The following is a 24,357-nucleotide window of genomic DNA, read 5'->3' as shown; positions in this document are numbered from 1 at the left end:
GAAATTAATAAGAGTACAACTGTGAAAAAGAGCCAGGTACGATTCGGGACTCGCGCACGAAGGGTTCTGTACCATCATCACGTTTGTTACTTAAACATTTTTTTTTATATTCACGTTTCTACCTGTTTATTGAAATTGACCAAAAATTGCTTAAAAATATAAAGAAACGCCATGCAATATATTTATAGGCTTTGTAGGTTTAATAAGTAAATAAAGTAGAACATCGTTTATTTCTAAATATTTTTACATCTGATCGGAATCAGAAATGCATAGGATATAAAAACAATACAAATCAAAAATCAAAATTCTTTATTTTCTAATACATTGTACACATCTTTTTCAACTAAAAGTATTAAGCTATTGCTAAGTACAGGCTGTGAACTAAGCTTAGGGAACGAGCGGCGCCCATTCCAAACTAAGGACCGGTCTATATCTTGGTGCACGCCAATCAGGGCCGTTGGAATATAAACTTTTATTTCGCTTATTTCCTAAACTAGTTAAAACTGTTTTTTGGGAATAAGAATCATTTTAAATGTACATTATTTGGTAAAATTTACATATCGGCAAAATCACATAACAACATCATTTAGCAAAAATCGGTGGAACTACGAGTAAAACGCAGTCAATACTTACCACTTTGCATGGTCACTCCTATTTAGTTCAGAGAAATTAATTTAATGGCACTGTCGTAGACAAAACACGAGTATGCGGGCTCCCTATAAAAATTACTTTTTTATTATTGAATAATTTATTTTGAAACTTAATTTACAAGTAAATATTGTTAAATGTCTACCAATTACCGTTATCAATATTGAGCAATAAATACGATAAAAAACACTTTTGTTGTATGGGGACATCCCAAATCCTAATATTTCAATTTTTGTTAATTTTTAGCATCTGTTGTAAATTTATGAAAACTTTAGCTTTATGAGATACACACAGACGGACGGAGATATACAGCGGAGGCTTAGTAATAGGATCTCGTTTTTTACTTTTTAGGCACGGAACTCTTAAAAGGGAATAATTGGGAAATACTGATAAAGGATATACCTTTTTGCAAATAAAATGTGTTTAGGGCTATATTAGACAATATCTGACACATACCTATAGGTACTTAACTTATACCCAATGAACAGGAAAATACGTACAGCGCGTGCTGCTTCTGGATGAAACAGTAGAGATCCCAATAATAAAATCACCGGCCGGAAGTCGATGCGTCACTCTTACGTTTTCGTCCAAGTTTGTTTGTGTGGGTAGGATATGAACACTAGCATTTCATATGTGTGGGTTGGCTCAATCTCAGATTAATTACAAAATGACTATAACTGCAAAGTATTTTGAGTTTTCATTGTCAAGTGCAGATAAAAAGCTAATGAAACTGCCAATGGTAGTCCGACGCTCCAACGTTCAATCTTGGATTTAAAACAGTAAAATAGCTAATACTTAAATAGTTGAAGCTTTTTAGAAATGTTAGATTTATTGAGTAGTTAAATAGCCCTACACTTGTATAAATTGTATAGTGTTTCTGATTATTAGTGTGTGCGTTTATTTACGTACGCGAGCGCCGACTCGTCCGAGATTCAAAATTAGAACGCCGTCTCCGCCATGTTGTTCTCGGTGAAAAACCTACGATACATCGCGTGGAAACCGTGGATGTGTCACGAAGATAATACTAGTTTTGAATTGTTTGTTGCCTTGATAATTGCGCATTTTAGATAAAAACAGTTGATCAAATAGTAAAAGATAAAGTGTTATCAGTACTGATATCACAGTATGTAACAATCAATTTGATTAATTAGCCAAGTCATAAAACAAGGTACTTATGGAACGATTTAAATAGGTCCTTTGTTACCCATTTTCTGATGATGATTACTAGTAGGAAGAGTTCCGTATCTAAGAGTCTGGGAATAATATGTTTGGAAAATAAGAAAATGGACAAACGCGATAAATACATAATAAAAAGTGAAAGCAAAAGCAAATAAATAGACTTGAATGGTTTTTCTGTATTTAATATGTGTGTAAAAATAATAAAATTGGTATAAAAATAATTGCCATATTTCAAAAGTTGATTCGCAATATATATATTTTTTTGATATGGCAACTTATTGTTGAAAACAGGAAACAGTAATGTGTTGATTTAATAAAATAATTATTGAAAAATATAATTGTATAACAAAATGAATATGTTAATTACATTAGAATAAATAAATAAATACTTTTAATTGGTATATAATGTAACATTACAGCAAATAATACATAGACAGAATTGTATTGACTTTAGTACGATGTTTTGGAAAAAGCGCGGCCATGATTACTTTTGGTTTTGGGTACTGTGACTGTACTGTATATGATTCAGTTTAATAAATAGTTTTAACGATACTCCTGTATTATTTTTGGTATAGTTTTCAAAAGGTAAGAACACCAAGGCAAACTCAAAAGTCGTTGGAGAAAGTTGATGTAGATAGTGTTGTACCTATCAGGCAGGCAGTAATGGAGAAAAGTGGAAAAACTGGAGGTAATGAAGACAAACATAAACAAAGTAAAAAATGACTTCTAAATATATCAAAAATAACGACATTTTTGGTCGTATTAGGGAATAATTTATAAACTATAAAGGATAGTCTCAAGATTGTTAAGGATATTGCTATAAGAGAAGCGTAGAAATATGCTCGAATGAATGACTGAGTCATCTCTAGAATAGCTCTAGACGGTCTGTGATCTCAACTTAATTACGCCTAACTTACAGTCATTCCGAAATAAGTACTTATAAATAGTTTGTAATATCACGAAAAAACAAATATATCACATTGTACAGAAATATTCAAAGAGGGACTAATTCCGTTCAGGGACTCATCCAAACTATAAAGATGTAGGTCTTGTTACATTTAACCAGTTCTTTTTTACTTACCAGTTTTAAAAGGATTGTAAATTATCTCCATAAGAAATACTTATTAAGCAAAGCTAGGCTAGGAGACTACAAAACAAAGCACTTATAACCCGCCTGTGTTTAGCTCGTCAATGTATGAGCGGCACACTTCGGTCAACGGTATCGGGTGTTTAGCCTATTCTATCTGTTGCTTTGCCACAACAAAGAAATTAGCATGTCAACATCGTCATTATACGAGGTAAACTAAGAACGTTTGTAAATAACATACAAATGAATCAACGAAATGAACTGTATGAACATGAAGTTTTATTTTGATTTTGCCTTAATAGTTGTTATTTCATTTGTCTTTAGGTCTTTATTGCTTTCTGTTTTTGATCCCCTGAGATCCCTGATCATAATAGGAAATTGTTTGAATTCAAAATAAATCCCAACTTGATATTATAAATGTGAAAGTAAAGTTGTTTGTAGCCACTTCATGTGTTATCTACTAAACCAATCTTCTTGAATTTTGCGTATATCAACCTCGCGAACATTTTTAAATTTTACAAAATTGTGAATATTTCAATAACTACTCATATTGATGCCCTTTGAACTTAAAATTTCTATTTAAAGATCCTATCTTCATTTTAAATTTCATCAAAATCAGACAAACGTTCTGAAAGTTATCGCGTTATAAACATTAATATGAACAAAATATGACGTTTCGCCCCAAGTTGATTGGTAGACCTACTCGCTTCGCTCGCTTGTCCAGAAGTGTGTGTGTGAAGTGTCCAGAAAAAGGCATATGATACTTCTCATCCTGGTAAAAACAACAACAACTGCGGATAAAAGCTAGTGAGTTGATTTGTAAAAATATAGACAGCTGAAAATATGCTGAAATATTTTACGCTTGTGGCATTACTTTATTTATTTGCGTCATATATTAGCCATAGCCAATATATAACGCAAATAAATATATTTTGTTAATCGTAGCGGCAGGATCAAATTTGATATTCAATTTCTATTAGTTTTCTCAGCATTTGCATATAATGAATTCCATTATCTCTTCTAAAAGACTTGATTGCATCCCTCGCGATTCTTCATTGTAACCGCACAATCAACTCTGTTACATAATCTAAGGAACATTGGCAGCTTTATTTTGAGGTTACTCAGCTGATGTTCATTGTGTATCTCTGGTTTGTGTATATCAAGTGTAAAGCGGAAAAATTACGTTCGAGAGGAGGATGTGCGTCCGACATGAGCATGACGCGCGTCCGGTGGTGGCCAGCGCCATCTAAGGCGCGTACTCCCCGTCTGCAGATTGTACTCGACTTAACTAGTTAATTGGCTTGTTTATCGGGATTCAGTGCAGTCGAGTTACAAATGCTGATTTAGAGATCGTAATGGCCTAAAGCTCGCCACTTTATGGTTTGGTTGAGAGGGAACCCGGCGCCAACGTCGGTTTCAGGATTAGATACGAGCTATTTTTGAAGGATACTTTGTTGATGCAAACCGCTTTAGGCAAAATGAAATTGATTTTATTTACATTTTATATCACGTGTTTCTGTCCTTGGCCTTCATTTATGACTATCAGTTGGATTGGTTTGTGTTTGTTCATGTATGTATGTTTCCTAATTAAAGTTGGGCGTTCAAAGTCGTATAGCTCAATAAGATTTAAAGTTGTTTCTGAAAATCATAGTTATTTTAGTGTTAATGTTACGTGGACGTACTCAATGCCAACTTTATTTTCCTTTTAATTGAAACACGATGCATTTCACCGAATTCGTCATATTATGCCTGCGATTCAGTTTACGACTCGTATTTTGTTGTTGCCAGACTTTATGCGCTTTTGAGTGGCTGTCGACAGAGACAAACATCTTTTCGCACCGTTTATGGATTATATTAAATCTTGCTCGTTTGTATTTGTCACATCTTATTTGTATCGTCAAAAGAGGTACGTGTTAAAACTTTGAAAGCTAAATAGTCGATCTTTTCCTGATATTTCAAAGCAATATTGCGCAAGACACGAATTCTACCCCTACGATCACGATACTCTACACTAGTCTGACTGGAGATTGTGTTCTCGAAACTCACCAACACCAACACTAGTGCACGTTGTGTAATAATATCTAGTAGAAGGCCTTCGCACGAGAGAAATGGCAGGCAGTTTCTTAATTCTCCTTGTCATCGATTGTTCTCTATGACCCATTTATGTAAATTCTAATTTCGAGAGACTTACTCGTCGTGTCATGTGTAAACCCACTTGCTCTGTTATTAAAACAAATTGCCTCGGTTTCGCTTACAGACGCATGTGCTAAAACGTCATAACCGTTTATTACTTCGTTTACGTAATTTGTCTAAATGGTCTGTAACTCTGTATCTACTTAGAACGCCTACCGGTATCTATGTGAGCATTACATTTCTACATACTCGTTAAAATAAATTTATAAAAAACCTATGGTTACAATACAGTCTTCTTCTTCTTCCGTCCCTGGTCCCGTTATGTGGGGTCGGGTCTCCTCACTCTTCTGCGCCAAGACGTTCGGTCTTGGGTTGTCGATTCTGGAAACTGGGCTTGCTGAGATCCTTTTAAATACTTGACCATCAGGTCGATGGCGGGCGGCCTCTTCCTCTTTTTTGTTCTGGCAACCTTAGCGCGATTTTCACGTACCACGTGGTCTTCTTCGCGCCTATGGTTACAATACAGTGATTTTAATTAAATTTGGCTCTGATGTAGATAGGTTAACATAGGTTTTCTTCATTCAGGGAAATCTCCAGAGGAATTAAATATTTTGGCTATCCATTTAAAGCGATTCCGGTGACAGCTTCAGCGGAAATACAGGAAGTCTTTGGGCTTATAGTTCTTATATTAACGCGTACAATGAGTGATAAGCATAATTAATTTATTTTTTTTTTTATTAAATTTTCATACTTAGTTAATTTGCATTTCCCGACAGTGTGATGGGTGAACACAGCGGGTAACAGGTACAAACGGATAATTGCTATACTTATTCATTCACAGAAATGTTTACATCGCATTGTTGCAGGTATGATATTCTTTAGTACCATTTGGAGTACTGGATATTGTTTATGTCCACGTTGCCAATATCGTATGTTTCTTAGAACGTGATATTACGTGTTCGCTCGGGGTGTGAGTAAATAGTGCGGTGCTGCATATTTAACTACTGTACACTTTACGATATATTACTTACACACATTTGTAATACACCTAATACGGCAACATAAGGGTACATGCTGGCTAGTTTGTCATGACGTTAACTGTACAAGTCATGTGATGATGCAGCGGTGCAATGCAACAGTTGGGCCGGTGTTATGCAACCTGAGACATCCTCACACTACCTGCACTCCAATTACAATCCGCTATACCTCCCCTCCCCTTCTCGTCCTGTCTCATCTTTTAGATACTATACATAAATCGAGTAAAGCTGATATGTTCTCATTAAAATACAAAAATAAGTTGGAATTTTAAAGAAAGCAAACACTTCAAAGTATTATTGTTATCACCTGAAAACATCCGTTGCATAAATGTCCATATACATATGTATATATACGTATATATATAGACTTATTGATAAAATTTTATAATATATATTCTATTGGTGTCGTGTGGTTTCCGGCACCAATAGAAAAAGAATAGGATCACTCCATCACCTTTCCATAGATATCGTAAAAGGCGACTAATGGATAGGCTTGTAAACTTGGGATTTTTCTATTGGGCGATGGTCTAGCAACCTGTCACTATTCGAATCTTGATTCTATCATTGTGCCTAACAGCCGAATGTGGCCTATCAGACTTTTCAAGACTGTTGGCTATGTCTACCCCGCAAGGCATCCATATCGGATGTGATTATACGAGTATTTGTGTACGTGTGTGTGTGTGATATATGTTAAATAATATATCTTATATAGAAATTTTATATGACTGCTTAGCTTTATTACGTTCTGAGCGCAGCTGAGTATTATCGGTATTTTGTAATTAAATATACGGAACTTATTTTTATTAAGTAAATAATGATTTCCTGGAGTTGAATTTCAGACAGGAAGTATACCTTTGAATATACCAATTCACAAACTTACAGAAGCCAGTTCAGCCGATTCTTTCACGGTTTTCTTTGCCGGACTGACTTTGTATTAAGGTAAATTTATTTTTATGTAAATATATATGTGTATATATACTATTGGTTTTCTCGTGCTATTTTAAATAAATCCTTTATGCTTCTTAGAGAAACATTGAGTTTTACAGACATAATTTAAAACAAAATGAAATACTGTAAAATACGTATATTTATTAATAGATTTGTATTACGTACGTAAATAATAGGTGGCGGTATCTGCAAGTGAAAAGCGAGATACCTACCAATGAAACATTCATATTACGAGTACCTAAAACAATCGTTGCACATTACAGTAATTGCAACTGTCGGTCGGTTGAAAAATTAAAGCGCTTTATAAGACCCTCAGTAGGTGGTCCGTATGATAGGTGTGTGACGTAAAGGTTAACTCATAAAAGGAAGTAGGTATGAACCTTCCGAATACACATTGATAAGCGCACGCGGTAACGCAGGTGCAAGGCTTACCTACAGGTGGTCAACGGGCATTAGTTATATTATAGCGAACAGCTGATAGTGTCCAAGTTCATTACCGTTGCGTGCAAATCGATTCGGCGCAGATATACAAAAGAATTATTAAAGAGAAGTATACACGCGAAGTAATGGTTTACTATCGAAATGTAACGCGCGGTATCCGCGCAAAGAGAAACCATGCATAATTTGCTTGATGTCAATTATAACTGCGCATCCTGACTGTGAACACTCGAATTATTTGATTAACTCATATGTCGTAGGTTTTTCTAAAGCCTGCACATTTCTCCCATCTTTGTGAGCCCGAAAGTTGCTTAGTTTTGTATAATGTTCTGAACTCTTGTTATTTTGTACCAGTGGCGACGCGCCCACCTACTTTCCAACGCAACACTTTCTTATCTCACCGCCAGCGAATAGTTAGTTTCGCACAGCCAAACTTATGTGCGAATTACCGAATGTAGGTACTTAATTGTTGAATGTGAGAAGAACTTCTCGTTAAGTGAAAAACTGTGACTTAATGTAGTAGGTATATTTAATATTTGAGAATATATGAGCGTATTCAAAGTTGTAGTTAAATATCTTTAAGCGGTTCAGTGAAGTCTTTGACTTCACTAAACTGCGCTCGCGCTCGCGTCGTGTCCGGTTTACGTAAAAATTGGTCACATTGACCGCTAAGTGGGAGGATTCGGTGCACACTCAGTCACAAAACGGCATTACATTACGAGTATAAAGAATACACGACAAACATTTTATTTAATTTATTAAATTCGTTTCAAACGCCGTAGAATTATTTACTTAACTAATCTTCGATCAAATACGTCGATGTAGCTTATAGTGCATAGCGTCACCATAGCAGTTTTACTTGACCCAAATAAACATAGATACGAAAATCCCGCCTATTTTCGGAGGGTTAGGCAAAGACTTCATCTTTCCACGATCTCTCCATATACACATTTACATTCATAACTCCCCTCATGCCAACTCGTCGGTTAAGGGTATGTACTGTCGATCTTTCGTCAGGACGTCCCTGAGTAGACCTAAGGAACGTTTGACCATTTGACCCAAACAGTGAAAACGAATAACATTATTATTCGTAAACATTTGAAGAACAGTCAAGTAACTGGACAGCAATATGACTTGTTAGCATTGTATGATAATTACGAGTTGTGTAGCTATTCATAGAATTTAAAATGTAGATCAGATACTATCTCTGATTAAACAGTAATTACAACCTGTTTTTCCGGTAATTCTATGCTATTGGAACTTTACCAAATACACACATGCTTAATTTATTTTACTGTTGTTTGAGTACAGTATTCGCACAAACTTTAGCTATGCTAACTTAAATATTTAGCTATAATAACTTTATCCCTTACGGGGTAGATACAGCTAACAGTCAAAAGCTCTGGCCCTTAGCTAGATGTCGTTAAGCATTGAGATTCAGAGATAAATACATGTTGCTAGCCCCTTGTCTATACTTAAGTTGCCTCAAGTTTTATAAGACCTTTCTTTGATTGACTTTTATAATCTGCGGAAGAATATTAGCTTATAAACATTGTGTATTTTTTTCGTTACCACGCCAGTATGGAAGCTACAAGAATAATCAACGTCGACGACTCCGTTGACCCATCGTAGATGGTGATCTACGGTGATTCTACGTAGAGCTCCAAAAACTTACTCGTAGAAAATAATTTTTGACAACTATTTTCCGAACATGTCAATATTTTTTTATAATGTTATTTAATTGATAATAACAAACACCTAGACTTTTTACCGAATAACAGAGTAGAAACAGAACCACAGAAACGGTATCGATATCCTGTATTAATTAGGTACTTACCTAATCAAAGGTCGTCAAGCTGAGAGTGGCTGAGATAAACGCAAACAAACATTCATTAGTTATATTTTTATTTAGACGATGTTTACATGAGTTTTCTCTTTATCATTTAATTATGAAGATTTTTAATTGAGTTTTTTTTTATTTCCAGTCACATAACAAAGACTACAACATGGGACGATCCCCGTAAAACTCTAGCGGCGCAGAATGTTGCGTCGGCCGTACAACAGCATCAGAGCTCAGAGGCCCTCATCAACCAGAGCCCCGCGCAGCCCGCCATCACTCCTGTCGCGACACCTGGTAAGACATTCATTATAAAGACGTCAATCCAGCTAACTAATTAGCAAGATACAACTTAGCGATTGCTTTGGGATATATCAGTGAAAATTACAAGGTTAGTGATAGTTACTAAATCTGCGCTTTTTCTTCTACTAATGTTTAGATCTTGTTATAGTAGTAGTACGACTTTATAATATTATAATCATGATTCATTCCTAGAATAATAACAAGTTTAGCTCATAGTAATAGTAAACAGTTTCGAAGAATCACGCCAACAAATTGAGCAGCATGCATGACCGCGTCGAGTTTAACCTCTTTTCGTATTTGTTAAAAATAGCCAAACTTAGGGATGCATCGTTTTGAATGGCGCTATCCTTTTTCACGTGATCTGATTGGCCACAGAACCGCGTTTAAAATTATCATGGAACTGAAATAAAAACAAGTAAATAACCCGAATTCTAAAACTGATTTTATGACGGGAATTAACGCGTTGTTTCCGTCGGTCGATGCGAGACGAGCGTTGAAAGGTGTTCGGAAAATACATCGATGTCGCGGCGCCAGCGAGCCACCCGAGTGCCCGGCGCTGGCGCCCGCCGCGGCGGCTTTCAGCGCTATATTGCGACACGTCCGTATAACACACTCCTAAGACAAAGCGTTTTTCATAAATTTACCCGTTACTATATGATAACTATTTATCGTTCACTGATCTTTGAAACTCTTTTTAGGCTTAAAGAGAAACATTTGACAGATTTTATCTAAATTAGATGTTTCGTTCACATTTGAAGAATCATTGGAACGTGCTTTAGTACTGTGTAAAATTCTTATAATATCCTAAATAGTAGGTAGGTACGTGATTTAGTCACGTTTTATAATAGGTTTGATGTTCCTGTAGTATGACCATCGTCTTTACTGAAATTACAATGAAAACAGAGACAAGATATGTAGACCAAGTGACAAGACAATTATTTGTGTTGTTACAGCGCATTCCTCCTTAATCTGATAACATGACGGCAGGTTGGAGGAGTTGTCATTCCGTAAACTAACATCGCATAGCTCTCTTATTACAGAAGCACTATTTGTATGATAGGCTAGAAAAATATCTGAGTGAGATGAATCTTCGTTAAAAAAAAGCCGTAGACCGTAGTGTAGATTGGACACCAAACGTCAAATTGAGTCTTAAGACTCGTCACTAAGTTTACTTTTGATTTTATTAAAATATGTGAGTATATTTTTTGTAAGTAAATTGTAATCAAGATTGTATACAACATTAAAATGATTGTCTATTGACGTCTTAGACTGACGTACACGGTGTACCTTTATCTGATAACGTTGAAGAGCATGATTTTTTTATGTTCATTCATAATTAACTTAGGTGTGCATTGATTGTTTTGCTATTAACAATAGATTCACCCTAAGCATTCTTGTTGTTATGAAAATTGAAAGAATAATGTTGACTTATGACACATTGAATGGCTTTACTATGGATGCATGTGTTATCCAAACGATAATTTTTCTTATATGTAGGTAGGTGTCTGTTTTATTTATTATTGCATTGCGATTCTTAATATTTTAGTTACAAAACATGAACGAAGCGATGTGGGAAAATTTTACCAAGTTTTTTCACAGAAGCGTATGTTTTAAAAGACAAAATACAACAGTTGGCGGACTTAATGCAAATGAGAGAAAAGTAAGCAGGGTTGCTTTGAGATTGTAATTCAAACAATAGGGTTTATCAATCTGTGCCGGAGTTTAACGTAGGTACGGAAATTGAAGTCGCATTTAGCATGGGTAGGTTTAGCTCGGCGGTGATGAATCAGTTTCCTTCTTTTCAAATATATAGTTCAAATGAATAAGTAAATTTGTTTATGAATGATACGTTAGTACACAAGATCGTGAGCACGAGAGTGGCATGGTGACGGTATTGGCGCGGTAGCTAACAAGCAAAATGATTCATTTTAACACAAAATAACCAAAACATAGATGAAGCATTTCACAAAGTTTTAGTGATCCATTGATCCGTAAAAAGTGCCTCCAGTTATGAACCTGTCATGTTTACATTATTGGTTGTTCTAAATGGTTAACTTACCGTTTGAAGTTGTAGGTATTCTTCCTTTCTTCATCAGATTTTGAGAATACCGAATATAATGTTTAGGGCAAACACGGATAGAGATATAGTATGCATGATTTGTTTTTGAAATATCAGTGTAAGTTGTGCTTCTATACTATTGTTATCTTACAATTTTGGTGCGTGTGCTCCGCGTGCGCCAAGACGCTGAGATGCGCGGGCGAGCGTCTGGCGCCGTTTTGTTTTCTTGGAACCAGCTCTCTGTGACCTTCCCGACGACCACCTAATTACCAATCACGTGCGTTCTAATACACTTTATCGCCATTGGCTTGTAACTAGTCGCTGTTGAACGGATCATACATCGATCGCCTTATCAAAATTGCTGAAAATCAATTATTTTCATCGAATGCCTCTGATTGGTTTCAGCAGCGAAGAGTACAAGTAGTAACACGACTACAGAGTCCATACCGTTACCGGAAGGCTGGGAGCAGGCGACGACTTTGGAGGGAGAAACGTATTTCATCAATCATGCTACTCGCACGACGTCATGGTTCGACCCAAGAATACGTAAGTTTAACATTTTTCAAAGTTCTTACCGCGGGCAGAGAGTTACTAGTAAGTTGTTCATTCTATCTTGTTTTATTAGTGTTGGTGCTTACTTATCATCTCATCATTTGTCACAAATTTCTGATTACATACCTTTGGAGAGCTTACTTTCATTTTCTTTTATTTGCCACATGTCATCCTCTTCCTGGTTTAGTGTCGGTTACATACACACCTTTCTGGAGAGGTGTGGCTTATGCTCCTGGATTGCCTCATAAACTTCTCATAGAAATATATAAAATACTAAATAGATATTGCAATTATTTACAGCACAGCACTTGCAGCGCACGCCAGCGGCGAACGCAGGCGTGGCGGGCGGCGGGTGGGCCAACGCATCTTTGCAGGCTTCTCAACAAAAGCTGAGGTTGCAATCGCTTCAGCTGGAAAGGGAGCGCTTAAAACAACGCCAGCAGGAAATCAGACTGCAGGTATTAATCCATCTCATCTCAAAGATTACTAAAGATTATCATAAAGATAGGTACTTTATTTCTCCGATTTCTATGATCTCAATTGGATTTAAGCTTACTATTGGTGCCCGGCACTTATTATACGGCACTTACAAGTAAAAATTGCACTAGATGAATATACTCTATATTCATCTAGTGCAATTTTTACCTTGATGATATATGGGTTAGGTCTCCTTCAAAGGTTGCGGAGGAGTTTAGATGGGAGTCACTTCGTTAAAAAACCTGTCTTACCCAATCTAAGATAACGTTCAAAAGAGTTGCTCTGGCTCCGCTCCAGAGTGGTGAGAATGGAACCGGGATTAACGCCGGAAGGAAGAAGATTAAAGCGCACTATTAGACAACCTTTACAAAATGAATGAGCTGTTAAATACCAATGCAACTTATTTGAGTAGACTTGCGGTAATCAGTGCGCTGGCGATCTCCGTAGTAAGGAAATTAGAACCGGTAAATCGTCATTCGGTTGCTCATTAGCAGTTCAAGCACGTGATGAATCACCCGATTTTACGCAATATATTTCGTTATCAGTTTGTTTATTATGATTCCTTTATTAATTCCAGCAAGAGCTTATGTCTCGGCAAGTGACGTCCTTGTCAAATAGTATAGGCACTGTGACCAATACAGAACTATCATTGGATCCCTTCTTGTCGGGATTGGCTGACCACCAACGACAAGAATCAGCTGACAGCGGCCTGGGAATGGCCGTGTCTCAGTCATACTCAATGCCTCACACGCCCGAAGATTTTTTGGCCAGTATGGATGACCGAATGGATTGTAGTAGTGAGGCTGGCGCGAATTTAGACTCTACTGACATGACGCTTGGTGATAACCTTGACACTACGGAGGATTTGGTTCCATCATTGCAGGTAAATTACATGTACTTATTTGTGTCCAGATATTTCTTTTGAAAAATTGCGAATCAGTTGACTTTTATTTGTATTCAGCAAATATTTACAGAATATTTTTTAATCACGTCCATAATGGTACCTATATAAGTAAATTTACTATTTACATTGTGTACTTTTTTCGTAATATAATGCTCGCAGATTTTCAAAATAAAAAAGTACAATCATTACAAATGCCTAAGAATGCGATTACGCTTAGACCTTGGTATTTTAGATACAATAAAGGAACGGAAGACTTGTGACAAATAATTATAATGGAGGTGTCTTATCTTTTCAGTTGAGCGAGTTCACAAACGACATATTGTTGGATGACGTGCAGTCTTTGATAAACTCGACGCCGAGCAAGGCCGGCAACGTGCTGACCTGGCTGTAGGCGGCCGCTCGCTCGCTCGCTCGCTCTCGGGAGGTGGCGAGCAAGCGCGGCGCGAGTTATGTGACGAAATGTGCATGCTCAATGCTCACAAACTTTTAAATTAGGTATTATTTTTATTAGTGTACTTACCGCTTCAAAACGGCATCAATCTCTACACAGTGCCGGTGACGAAATGGTAAAATGGTGTATATTTCACTATTAAATTACAATAACTAGTATAAATGTATGCATGAAATATAGAGGGTTTAATGATGGACTCGTGCATTAAAACAGGAGGCGTAATGACATTAAGTTACCGCTTCTCTCTTTTCACTCGTCTATTAGTCAGAATTAGTTTTGTTATCTTTGCATTTATTTAAATAGGATACAAAATTAAATCCTGACTAAAAGACGAATCACCTTTAGAATGATTTATGTAGTTTGAATTGAGACCATTATTGAAATAACATTATACAAATTATCAAAATTTAATTTGTACCTATTATTATAAAAATTATTTACAAGTGATTTAAAATTAAACTGTGTCGTAAAAAGTAAAGTAGAAATGTTGTTTGTCAGTGAAAACAAGAGGAGAACTGCTTGAGCCATGACTGTCACGAATGGCTAGTCATATTTAGTTAGATAGTTCAACAATTGATTGGGGCCGAAACTGCAAGCCTTCTTTCGTCACTGAAGGAAGATGTATTGCAAAACTAACTAACAGGCTCGGTTTTCTATATTCTTCACGGTTAAGATTATAAGAAAACCTAGACTGCACTCGTTAGGTACACAAAAACCTAGATGTGTTCTGAATTTGACTATATTACTAAACTAAGAATGTGATAACAACATCTTAACAGTGCCTTACAAACGTTATTTATTGTATTTTATATTAAAATTTAAATAAAAGTTAAACTATTTCTACACTTTTGTACGCTCGGAATTTTGATGTATTAACTTTAAATCAATTTATATTACTTATTATGTAATTATAGCAATGTGTTTTGTCGACTTACACCGTCCTTTCATACTTATTCATATCGAGATTATTGATAGCTGTTAAGTTTTATTTTTAATTGGGACTTATAATTGCGTTGGCAACTATTATATATTTACATTTATAGTGCTATAGTGTTAGACATGTGAGCGATATGTAAGGTTAACGTTGCTGAATAGTAGCTTACAATGAAAGTGTACCGGGAACCCGACTAGTTGCCTCAAGAAGAATGCGATTTTAGTAGAAAATGTGATTATAGTGCTTCTGAAATAAGTTCAGTTAATTTTACAATCACTTCATGTGGTGCATTTGTCATTTATGAAGCTAGTAAATGTGGCAGTACGTGCAATATGAACGAATTGATATATTTGACGTATATTTACTCGTATATGATAAGCACCAGTCGAATAACATTTGTGGAATTCATCGGCAATGTATTTTCTTTTATCATGGCTTACCGACCGGGGCCGACTGATACTATTTACAAGTGTTTCTTTACTTTTTTCTTTTCTAAGTATTATGCCATTGATTGACTTATCTTACCTAAAATTTTCTCAAAATTGTGTTTTAGCCCACCTAGTCTTTAGATGTTTTATTACTTTTATGCGTGTGATGAATTCAAATAGCTTGATTGATTTATGTTAATGAAATTATGCCTTTAATTATGTATTAAATGCTACATTGAAAACTTTGCCATATTAGTAAAATACTATTATTCTTGTAAGACTAAATGTAATCTTCAGTTTAATTTAATAGTTATAAGCATCTGTGTAACTATTGTAATTAGAGGTAACGGTGCTGGGTTTTTGATACATTTAATTTTGTATTCCGTAGATCCGTTTGTTGTACTTTTGTATTCGTGTAATAGTTTAATATCCCATAAGTTGCGATACTTCACATATTGTTCGGTTTATTATTCTTTAAAGTGTAATTCGTTCCATGCTGTATGATAGCTTCCTAATATTATAGTTTGCGGCTTCTCGGAGCGGAATGAAGCATTGAAAGATGAATACGTTTAGTTGCGCGGCTGCGAAGAATTTAACGCGTGTGTGGTAGGCGGGGTACCTAAACGTAAGTTTTTTAAATCACCGGTTGCTCTTATAACACATTCAGAAACATTCCATATTGCTTACAGTTTGCCAGTCCCGGCCACTGCTGGTAGTCTGGTCGGTGATGACGACAGAATAATACTCAGAACAATATTTTAAATGTAAAATATATCGTTTATTTCTAAGTATAGTCTTATTTACAAACATATCTTTCAGTCTGATAACAGATGCAAGTTTTCTCTGTAGTGTATGTAACATTACGTGTTTCAATGTAATAACAATGAAGTGTCAAAGGTAATATTACAATAATTTCATTGTAAATAATTCGATATTCTTATACGAAGTAAATAAATATTTGTTTTAATACATACAACGTATTATTTTATTTCGTGTTATATCTCCTAGTAATTTAGAGTTCGATTCTTGTCTTCTGTTGGAAAGAAAAAAAGGCTGGTTCATTTAAACTTGTTTATTTAGAATACAAAGAGTCACATGCAGACATTGCAATAGGCTATCCAACGTGCTTCACCAACAAATCAAACAGTTTCATGCATGCACCACTATATTACCCAATTCACTTCGAATGCTTCACCTGTTGAAGTAGGAATTACTACTAATTTACATGTTTCTACATATAAACATAATATTCATTACCAAATAACATGCTACAGCCTTAGTTAAAACTGAAACATGTTTTTTAGGGTTCCGTATCGAAACTGATTAAGGGAACCCCAATATTTTTGTCATATTTTTATGTCAGAGACATTTTATATTTGCGGTTTACCCTACAAATTGAAAAACGGTTGAAGTGTAAGGAACTCTGGTACAAAATTGTGAAGTAGTCTTGTGAACATTGTATCGAGTTAGTAAGAAGTTTTGTAAATATCTACCTACCAGTTAAATGAATAACTACAATTTAGATGCAATCACAAGCATTGAATATTTACGAAGCTATCATGCGTAGGTAAAGCTTTTTTAATTGCACTAATAATTTTGAACTGGTAATGTAGGAAATGTATCTAAGCTTAGTTATACACCCTTTCCATTATCAGAGTTGCACCGCTAAGTAATGCATATTATCTAGTATACCTAAGATAAATCATATAACTACAATAGTCTTACGGAGGGGTCTTTGAACCGGTCGTCCTGAGGTAGCTCTCTGTTAGCTGTCAATTGGCGGAAATACTCCACGGATAGTTTCGGAGTCCTCGGCCGGTCAGGTTCAGTGATGTCTACGTAGTAGAAACCGAAGCGTTCGCTGAGAATGAGAAGGAAAATCAGTTGACGAGATTATTGTAGATGGACTTTCGAAGGACTTTGTTAAAATAAGTTTTGGACAAGTTTAGTTAGGGAGTTTTGTAAAAAACGTTCCTTTGATATAAAAAGCGAACTACATAATGATAGTTGTCAAAAACTGACTGATCACAGTATGTAACTTTGTTCAACTGAACACATTGCATTATCTATCGATATAGTTTCGAAGCGTTGCAGCGAGGGCACTCTAGTAACTACATAAGTATACTAACAAAGTCCTTTTCTATACTTACGAAAATCCAGCTCTCCATTCGAAGTTGTCCATCAAGGTCCACGCTGTGTAGCCAAGAACATTTACACCATCATCGTATATGACGTTTAAGATTTCGGTAAGATAGTCCTGTAATATATAAGTATACAAACTTTATACATACATATAATCACGTCTATATCCCTTGCGGGGTAGACAGAGCCAACAGTCTTCAAAACTTTATACACACCAATCAAACAGGTTGGTGTTTAACACAAACTTAAATTTCGATATACATTAGTAAGTTACAACACAGGAATCTGCCTTTGAAGGATTTCCATATATTCCCGAGAGAGAACAGTCCTGTTGAACCTTTATGATTTTGACACCTAGGTAAAAGACGTCAATGGGTCCATGTCAAATTTTGTAGGGTAATAGGTAAAGAAACATCTAAGAATATTATCTTTTTCCAAAAGTATTCATTTTCTTAAAAGTAATAATAAACTTTTATATTTCGATATTTTTTGGTCAGGTGAAAAGCGCTCTGCAAGTATTCAGGTTTCTCAAGATGTATCTGATTAAACAAAATATCATAATATGAGGTATGCTTACATTGAAATACTGAATGCGCCCATAATCTTGCAATGTTCCGAAGTCAGAGAATCCATTTTCGGTTATGTAGATAGCTGGATTGTTGTATGTGCTCTTACACCAGCGCAAGAAGTTACCGAAACCAGTAGGGACAACCTTTAAGTAAAATAAATACATGCATATACTACTAGGCAACGAGATAGAAGGTAAGTAGTTGTGACGTGAAGATAAAACGTCGCAGGTAAGAGTGATGACTGATAAGTTAAAAATCCATAAAAAACTACAACCTCATCAGGCTTATTTTTCAATTTCTAAGAGAGCGTGGTTTTAGCTAGAGATGTTACAGTTATAACTAGTTTTTAGGTAGAACGCGTTTTCCCTAGTTAGAACTAGTTTTTACTAAATGCCTTTGTTAAAACTAGAATTAACTAATGCTCAAAATTAAATATCAGTTAAAACAAGTTCTCACTAGACAACACGCGTTTTTCCGAAGAGAGCCAGTTAAAACTATTCCGACCAAGGTCAAAAAGGTGTCTCTGCAAGAAAAATGGTTGCCTTTGTAACACAAAGTGCCACGATAGTTTGTCTTGTATGACAAACTATGTATGATATTGTAGGTGACAGAGTTGAGAGGAATGAGTGTCTTAAACCACTCAGTGTGCGAGCGCACACTGAGTGGTTTAAGATTGAGAAAGGTTTATCCTGACACAAGCACTCGAATCCTCATATAAGGATTTCAGTGCTCGTATTAAGAGACTGCTCACCCCATGCATAGAAAGTGCTGACCACAATTCATTCCTCTATATTATTTAAATATACTTAAAATTAAACAATCTTAAATTTATAAAGAGGATGAGGATCTACTTGTATTACAAGACAAACTATCGTGGCACTTTCGAGTTACAAAGGCAACCATTTTTCTTGCAGAGACACCTTTTTGAACTTGGTCGGAACAGTTTTAACTGGCTCTCTTCGGGAAAACGCGTGTTGTCTAGTAAGAACTTGTTTTAACTGATATTTAATTTTGAGCATTAGTTAATTCTAGTTTTAACAAAGGCATTTAGTAAAAACTAGTTCTAACTAGGGAAAACGCGTTCTATCTAAAAACTAGTTTAAACTGTAACAGAGACACAAAATACAGTAAGTAGCTGCCAGATAATAGCGAGCCACTTAGTGAGCGCTGACGTAGATGAAAGGCAAAGACCCGGGGTGCGCGTACGCACTTATACAGGGTCCCCGGACGGTGAAGAGGTGCGCAGAGTAGACGGTATACCCGACGGCACGACGTTACATAGATAGTAGTCAAAAACCATATCAGTTATCTCTTGAATAGAAGACTATATATAAAGGTAAGTATAGTGTTTTACTCTGAGCCACTCTGAGGCGGAATCTCCACCAACTTCCATTGAAGTGATGGCTCCAATGTCCTTCAACCAAGAAGGCGACTGGGCTGAGTAATCGACACCAGCTCCAGTGATAAGGTGGGTCGTGTAGTGATTAATTCCGAGGAAATCCGAAGTGCCTTTGATTCTTTGGATCCAGTAGCTGTCGAATTGTTCAAGTCGCGGTTTCGGTAAGCCCTCCGCTTGGCTTTGTCTGGCCACGTTTTCGACCATGACCGTTGGGTATCCGCCATCTGCGGTGAAGATAGGATTGGCAAACCATCCGAACTGTAAACAAAAAAACCAAAACGTATGATTAAGAGCAGTACATAAAATGTCAATCCATCTAAGCAGTTGCTTGCAACGCAAAATAAATAACTAACATAGATACAATTATCATTTATGATACTCACCTTAAATTGATTAGCTACCTCAGCCAAAGCAACTTGTTCTGCATTTTCTGGATCCTGAGGTTCATACCAGATCGAGTTGATGGAGATCATTATTTTGCCGTTCTGCATTGGTCGGTAGGTTTCATTGTACAAATGATAGGCCTCAGCGTGTGCTTTCAAGAGGGTGTCGCTACACAGGTAGTTTCCGACACCATGACTATTTATAGCTGGTGCCTTCTTTTCGTCGCCGTAAGCATCTTCGCAAATTTCATAAGGCTCGTTGAAAGTTATCCAAGACTTGATCCTGTTTCCAAATTCACGGAAACATACATCAGCATAGTCGCGGAAATAGTCGATCATTTTTGGATTTGCCCAACCTCCTAAATCTTGAAGGGATTGTGGTAGGTCCCAGTGGAAAAGCGTAACCTTAAAGAAAAATTGATTACATTCATACATCTTTACTTGAAAGTAAAAGTAAATGCGGTTTATAAAACATGGATTACCAATGGCTCTATATTCTTCTCTTCGAGAGCATCAAGGAGAGCATTGTAATAGCGGATTCCATCTGGATTTATAAGATCAACGCGTCCACTTGGTAAGATTCGGGCCCACGACAGTGAAAATCGATAGAAGTCCACACCCAAATATGCCAATTCGGCAACATCCTCAAGGTATCTGTTGTAAGAGTCGCAAGCAATGTCTCCGTTAGTTCCGTCGGCTATCATTTCGGGCCGGCTGTGAGACAAGCGGTCCCATACATTTTCGGACTTTCCTGGAAAATCACAACATATACTTATGGTTCTTAAACAAGGCAAGAACCAAGAGCAGTGGTAACCAATTTTTCGGTAGGTTCCACAACTTATCTAGAAAATCGTAGTTGAATAAATAGGTACACTGAGTCTATTAGTAAGTAGGTACGATTTATACAAAAGACATAATGTAGGCATATCAAATAAATCATGCAATGTTTTTCACCCACCGCTGACATTCCAAGCGCCCTCGATTTGGTGGGCTGCTGTCGCCACACCGAAAGTAAACCCTTCAGGGAATTTTGTGTAACGAGCGAAGCATCTGTAATGAATTACAGAACATACAACTACAATTTTTTTGTTTATTTTTACAACTCAATCCCATGTTTTAAAAGTAATGTACATATAAGAAATATTAAATCTTTGTCTTTATAAAAACTTTATTAATAGAAGTTATGAATTAGGTGGGCTCCATTTTTATTAATTTTGAGTTTCATTAACAATAAAACTAACGTTAAAAATTAAAAGAACGTGGAATTAATTTCACTAGATAGTTATGAGTTCCTAGTTCTTAGGAAAAAAGAAAGTACCTATTTTATCTAGAAAATACTTTGTAGCAAAATTGTAGCTATCATGTGTGTCAAGGCTGTAAATTTTTATAGAAATAAATAAATATATACGGAACATATTACACAGATTGAGTTAGCCTCGAAGTAACTTCGAGATTTGTGTTACGAGATACTCAACGATACTAAATATTGTAATAAACACTTAAAGAGACAAACATCTAACACCCAAGTTGTATCTTTATATTTAGTCAAATATTTTCGTTATATATGTATCGTATAGTTATGACACCATAACAATTTAATTAATTCACAACATGTAAAGGTTACTTTCAATTACAGTCATCCTGCAGCGCTTAGAGCATGTGTTCGATGTCGCTGGTCTGGTGTTGACATCAATTTGAAACACATTAATTATATGAAATTTGTATAAGAAACAATTTGTATAAAAAGTTCTAGTTATTAACATTATAATATCGAAATACTCGACAAAGTGAAAGTCTCGTTTTCAAACATTTGTCATTTTTACAAACATCTTCCTCCTGGTTTAATATATATTACATAATAATCACGTCTTTATCTCTTACGGGTAAGACTGAGCCAACATTGTTTAAAATACTGAAAGATCACGTTCAGCTGGAACACCCAATGACGGAACTGAGATTAAAACGGACATTTTTATGGGTAAAGTTTTCAACAAAAAATTATTTATAGTTACCTAATTCAACAAAGCTAGCTAAAAATACATGCAAATAGATGAAATCGCTTACTGCATTGCTTAACCTTGAAATTATCGTCGAAAAGTGTATAAACAATCCAGTACTTACGTTTGGCTGAGTGCTAACACCGCGATAAAGGTCCAAATGGGCATGGCGTGTTCCATTGGAGGCATCTCCCACCAACTGAGCCACTGCGGCGAAGAGCGACGCTATTTCACAGCCATAACGGTATCTCAAGAGCTAGTTTAGTCCTCTTCGTGATAAAGTCGCCGATCGTCAAAAAAACTGATAAACTGCATAAAGGTAAATTATACAATGGATGTTTCTAGTCACGCACTACTAGGTATGTTTTTGTGGCTTGTTCGGAACTAGCTATAAATTGCACGCGATATTGTACTCTCTTTTTTTTCTGTTCCCATTATAAATGTCGGGGGTCTTAGTGCTTCCCTAAAATGCCCAGAAGGCCTGTATTTCATAGCTCCGTCTGAGTTTTGATCGAGCGATCATTCAGCCACTATTTTTTATATGTATCCTGACTATGAGATCTTGATTTACCGTAAATTTCTTGCTGATCAACTTTCGTTAGTACATATGACGACAATAACTTAAGTTTCGTCCAAAAGGCCTTGCATGACACAGAGGTAGTCAACTGATGTGGCCAGGGAATGGGCAAGGAGGACGCCCCTGGTGAGGACCTCGCGGACTTTCCACACGTCCTGCACATGGTTTGGCCGGAATACTTTGGATAGAGCACGTCTCAGTATATTCGACGGGTAAAACAGTTTGGGTTGGTCTAATCTCCAGCTGAAAATATTTTCAATTAAGTAATATAAAAGCCAATTTAAACGATTAACAATATAACCAGAAAAATTTAGTTTCCACTGCAGGAGAACAAACTCAGTGAAATAAAAAAATTAAAATAATGAATTTCAAACTTATATAAATCCGTATTGATTAAAGAAATAGTATGAATGGTTGTACCTTTTTATTATACACTGGAACTACACATCAGTTAACGATTTCTATTGGTATAGTTCACAGAACATAATATCTACATATTATCCCCTTTTCGTTTCGTTTTCGTGCCCTGTGGTTTCCGGCACCAATAAAAAAAAGAATAGGACCACTTCCCCGCAAAGTTTATAGACGTGATTATATTTGTATCCCCTTTTCGTCGCTTTTCTCTCGCATCGTAATGGATATATCTAGGTATTAGATACTTAAGAAATATTCAGTAAGTATCTCTTTAGCTAATAATTTAATTTCAGTGTTGCATTTGTGGATGATGGAAGCATGGTGGAATGATTGGTGCATTCGGATTTTATTGAAAATATTTATTTCATAATAACGAGACTACTTTTGCTGGAGGCTTCGTTACGCTTAAGATAACTTCTGCACACAATTACATATTTCTACGATTCACCGTCACTTTCAATAATAAAAACAAAGTTACCTAAGATAAAGTCCTTCGAATGTGAAGTAGGTGACGAGCACCACAAAAATGGGGTAGATGAGAGGCATCACAGCGAGCAGACATAGAATTAACGTGCCGATCAGTTTGAGGAAGGTGGGAAACGGCGCGCCGTACCGCCAGAGGGCGTGCACGTCGGTGGCGAACTCCCGCACCAGAACCTTCAGCCTCGCAAGTCCTGACGTCGAGCGCAGCTGCCGAACAACTTTATTTCCTGTTTTACTTATAATTATAGAGTTACGAATGTGAATGAAGCAAATAAGTATTCAGGGATTGTGTAAAGTGGAAGATGTAGTTTTTGCCAACCCCTCGGTAGGTCGGTCTTTACCTCTTAGGTAGGCTTGATTTTTTGTATGTATGTTAAATTATCATCTTCATGGAATGTGTCGTTACTCCCCCTCGTGGGAACCCGACACTCATTCCTGTGTTACTCTGGTGAACACGGAGGGATTAGATGATAAGCGAAAAGGTAAAGGAAAAGCTTCATAATAGAACCAACTGGCGCACAATGCAAAGGAATTTCAGGCCGGATCGTCAAAGGAAAATACCGAAACTATTGTTCATAGGTAGAGATGTGAACTGATAAGTTACGAAATGAAATAATCGCCCCCATTCTAGGGACGTCAGGTAATAAAAATTATTAATGATCTTTATATAAAAAAAATGAATGTCTATTCATGCTATGCTATATCGTGTATGCTATATTAATAGATTTAGAATTACAGCCACAGATAAAAGTAGGCAGTGCTTTCTGTTCGATTGTCGAGTAATATATAGTTTCTTTAAGTACCTACCTTTCCGAAATACCTACAAAATTCCCATTGCTTAGAAATTAGAAAGAATACGTACTTGCATCATAAATAATTTATTAGCCCGACGATATGGCTTCATGCTATGTCTTAGATTATTGTTAGTCCTCAAACCATGGCATCAGGTAATTTTTCTGCTGCATTTTGTGCCATGCT

The 24,357-nt window shown here is 36.2% G+C and overlaps 3 protein-coding genes across 6 annotated transcripts in view; 1 reads left to right on the top strand and 2 right to left on the bottom strand.

Moving 5' to 3' along the window:
* Window positions 1-16,384, top strand: part of LOC106137811 (transcriptional coactivator yorkie) — a 33,154-nt gene extending 16,770 nt beyond the window's left edge. The window contains exons 2-6 of one of the 3 annotated variants that reach the window (XM_060952040.1): window positions 9,456-9,604; window positions 12,078-12,215; window positions 12,522-12,679; window positions 13,276-13,581; window positions 13,898-16,384. In XM_060952040.1, coding sequence (XP_060808023.1) covers window positions 9,456-9,604; window positions 12,078-12,215; window positions 12,522-12,679; window positions 13,276-13,581; window positions 13,898-13,993 — 847 coding nt within the window. In that variant the 3' untranslated portion in view covers window positions 13,994-16,384. Of the gene's footprint in view, window positions 1-9,455; window positions 9,605-12,074; window positions 12,216-12,521; window positions 12,680-13,275; window positions 13,582-13,897 lie in introns of all 3 variants that reach the window. The other 2 variants (XM_013338724.2, XM_013338725.2) reach the window with 2 other exon arrangements.
* LOC106137810 (myrosinase 1) lies at window positions 15,056-22,189 on the bottom strand. Of its 2 annotated transcripts, none has more exons than XM_013338721.2 (9): window positions 22,030-22,189; window positions 20,867-20,958; window positions 20,391-20,659; window positions 19,909-20,313; window positions 19,481-19,783; window positions 18,135-18,269; window positions 17,566-17,672; window positions 17,141-17,276; window positions 15,056-16,448 (listed from the first exon to the last, which is right to left on the bottom strand). In XM_013338721.2, the coding sequence occupies exons 1-9, from the start codon at window positions 22,092-22,094 to the stop codon at window positions 16,428-16,430; spliced, it is 1,533 nt and encodes a 510-aa protein (XP_013194175.1). In that variant the 5' UTR covers window positions 22,095-22,189; the 3' UTR covers window positions 15,056-16,427. The 2 variants fall into 2 exon arrangements, with proteins under 2 accessions (XP_013194175.1, XP_013194176.1); XM_013338722.2 differs by lacking the exon at window positions 15,056-16,448 and adding an exon at window positions 16,473-16,610.
* A 337-nt stretch (window positions 22,190-22,526) lies between these two features.
* On the bottom strand, window positions 22,527-24,283 carry LOC106137788 (uncharacterized). The gene is made up of 3 exons (XM_013338696.2): window positions 24,242-24,283; window positions 23,375-23,586; window positions 22,527-22,725 (listed from the first exon to the last, which is right to left on the bottom strand). Exons 1-3 carry the CDS (start codon window positions 24,281-24,283, stop codon window positions 22,527-22,529), a joined length of 453 nt encoding a protein of 150 aa, XP_013194150.1.
* Window positions 24,284-24,357: the final 74 nt, after the last annotated feature.

This window comes from Amyelois transitella, chromosome 3, assembly GCF_032362555.1.
Source record: "Amyelois transitella isolate CPQ chromosome 3, ilAmyTran1.1, whole genome shotgun sequence".
Lineage (NCBI taxonomy): Eukaryota > Metazoa > Arthropoda > Insecta > Lepidoptera > Pyralidae > Amyelois > Amyelois transitella.
The sequence above is the reverse complement of the archived record's forward strand: the minus strand, read 5'-3'. Positions and strand labels throughout refer to the sequence as shown.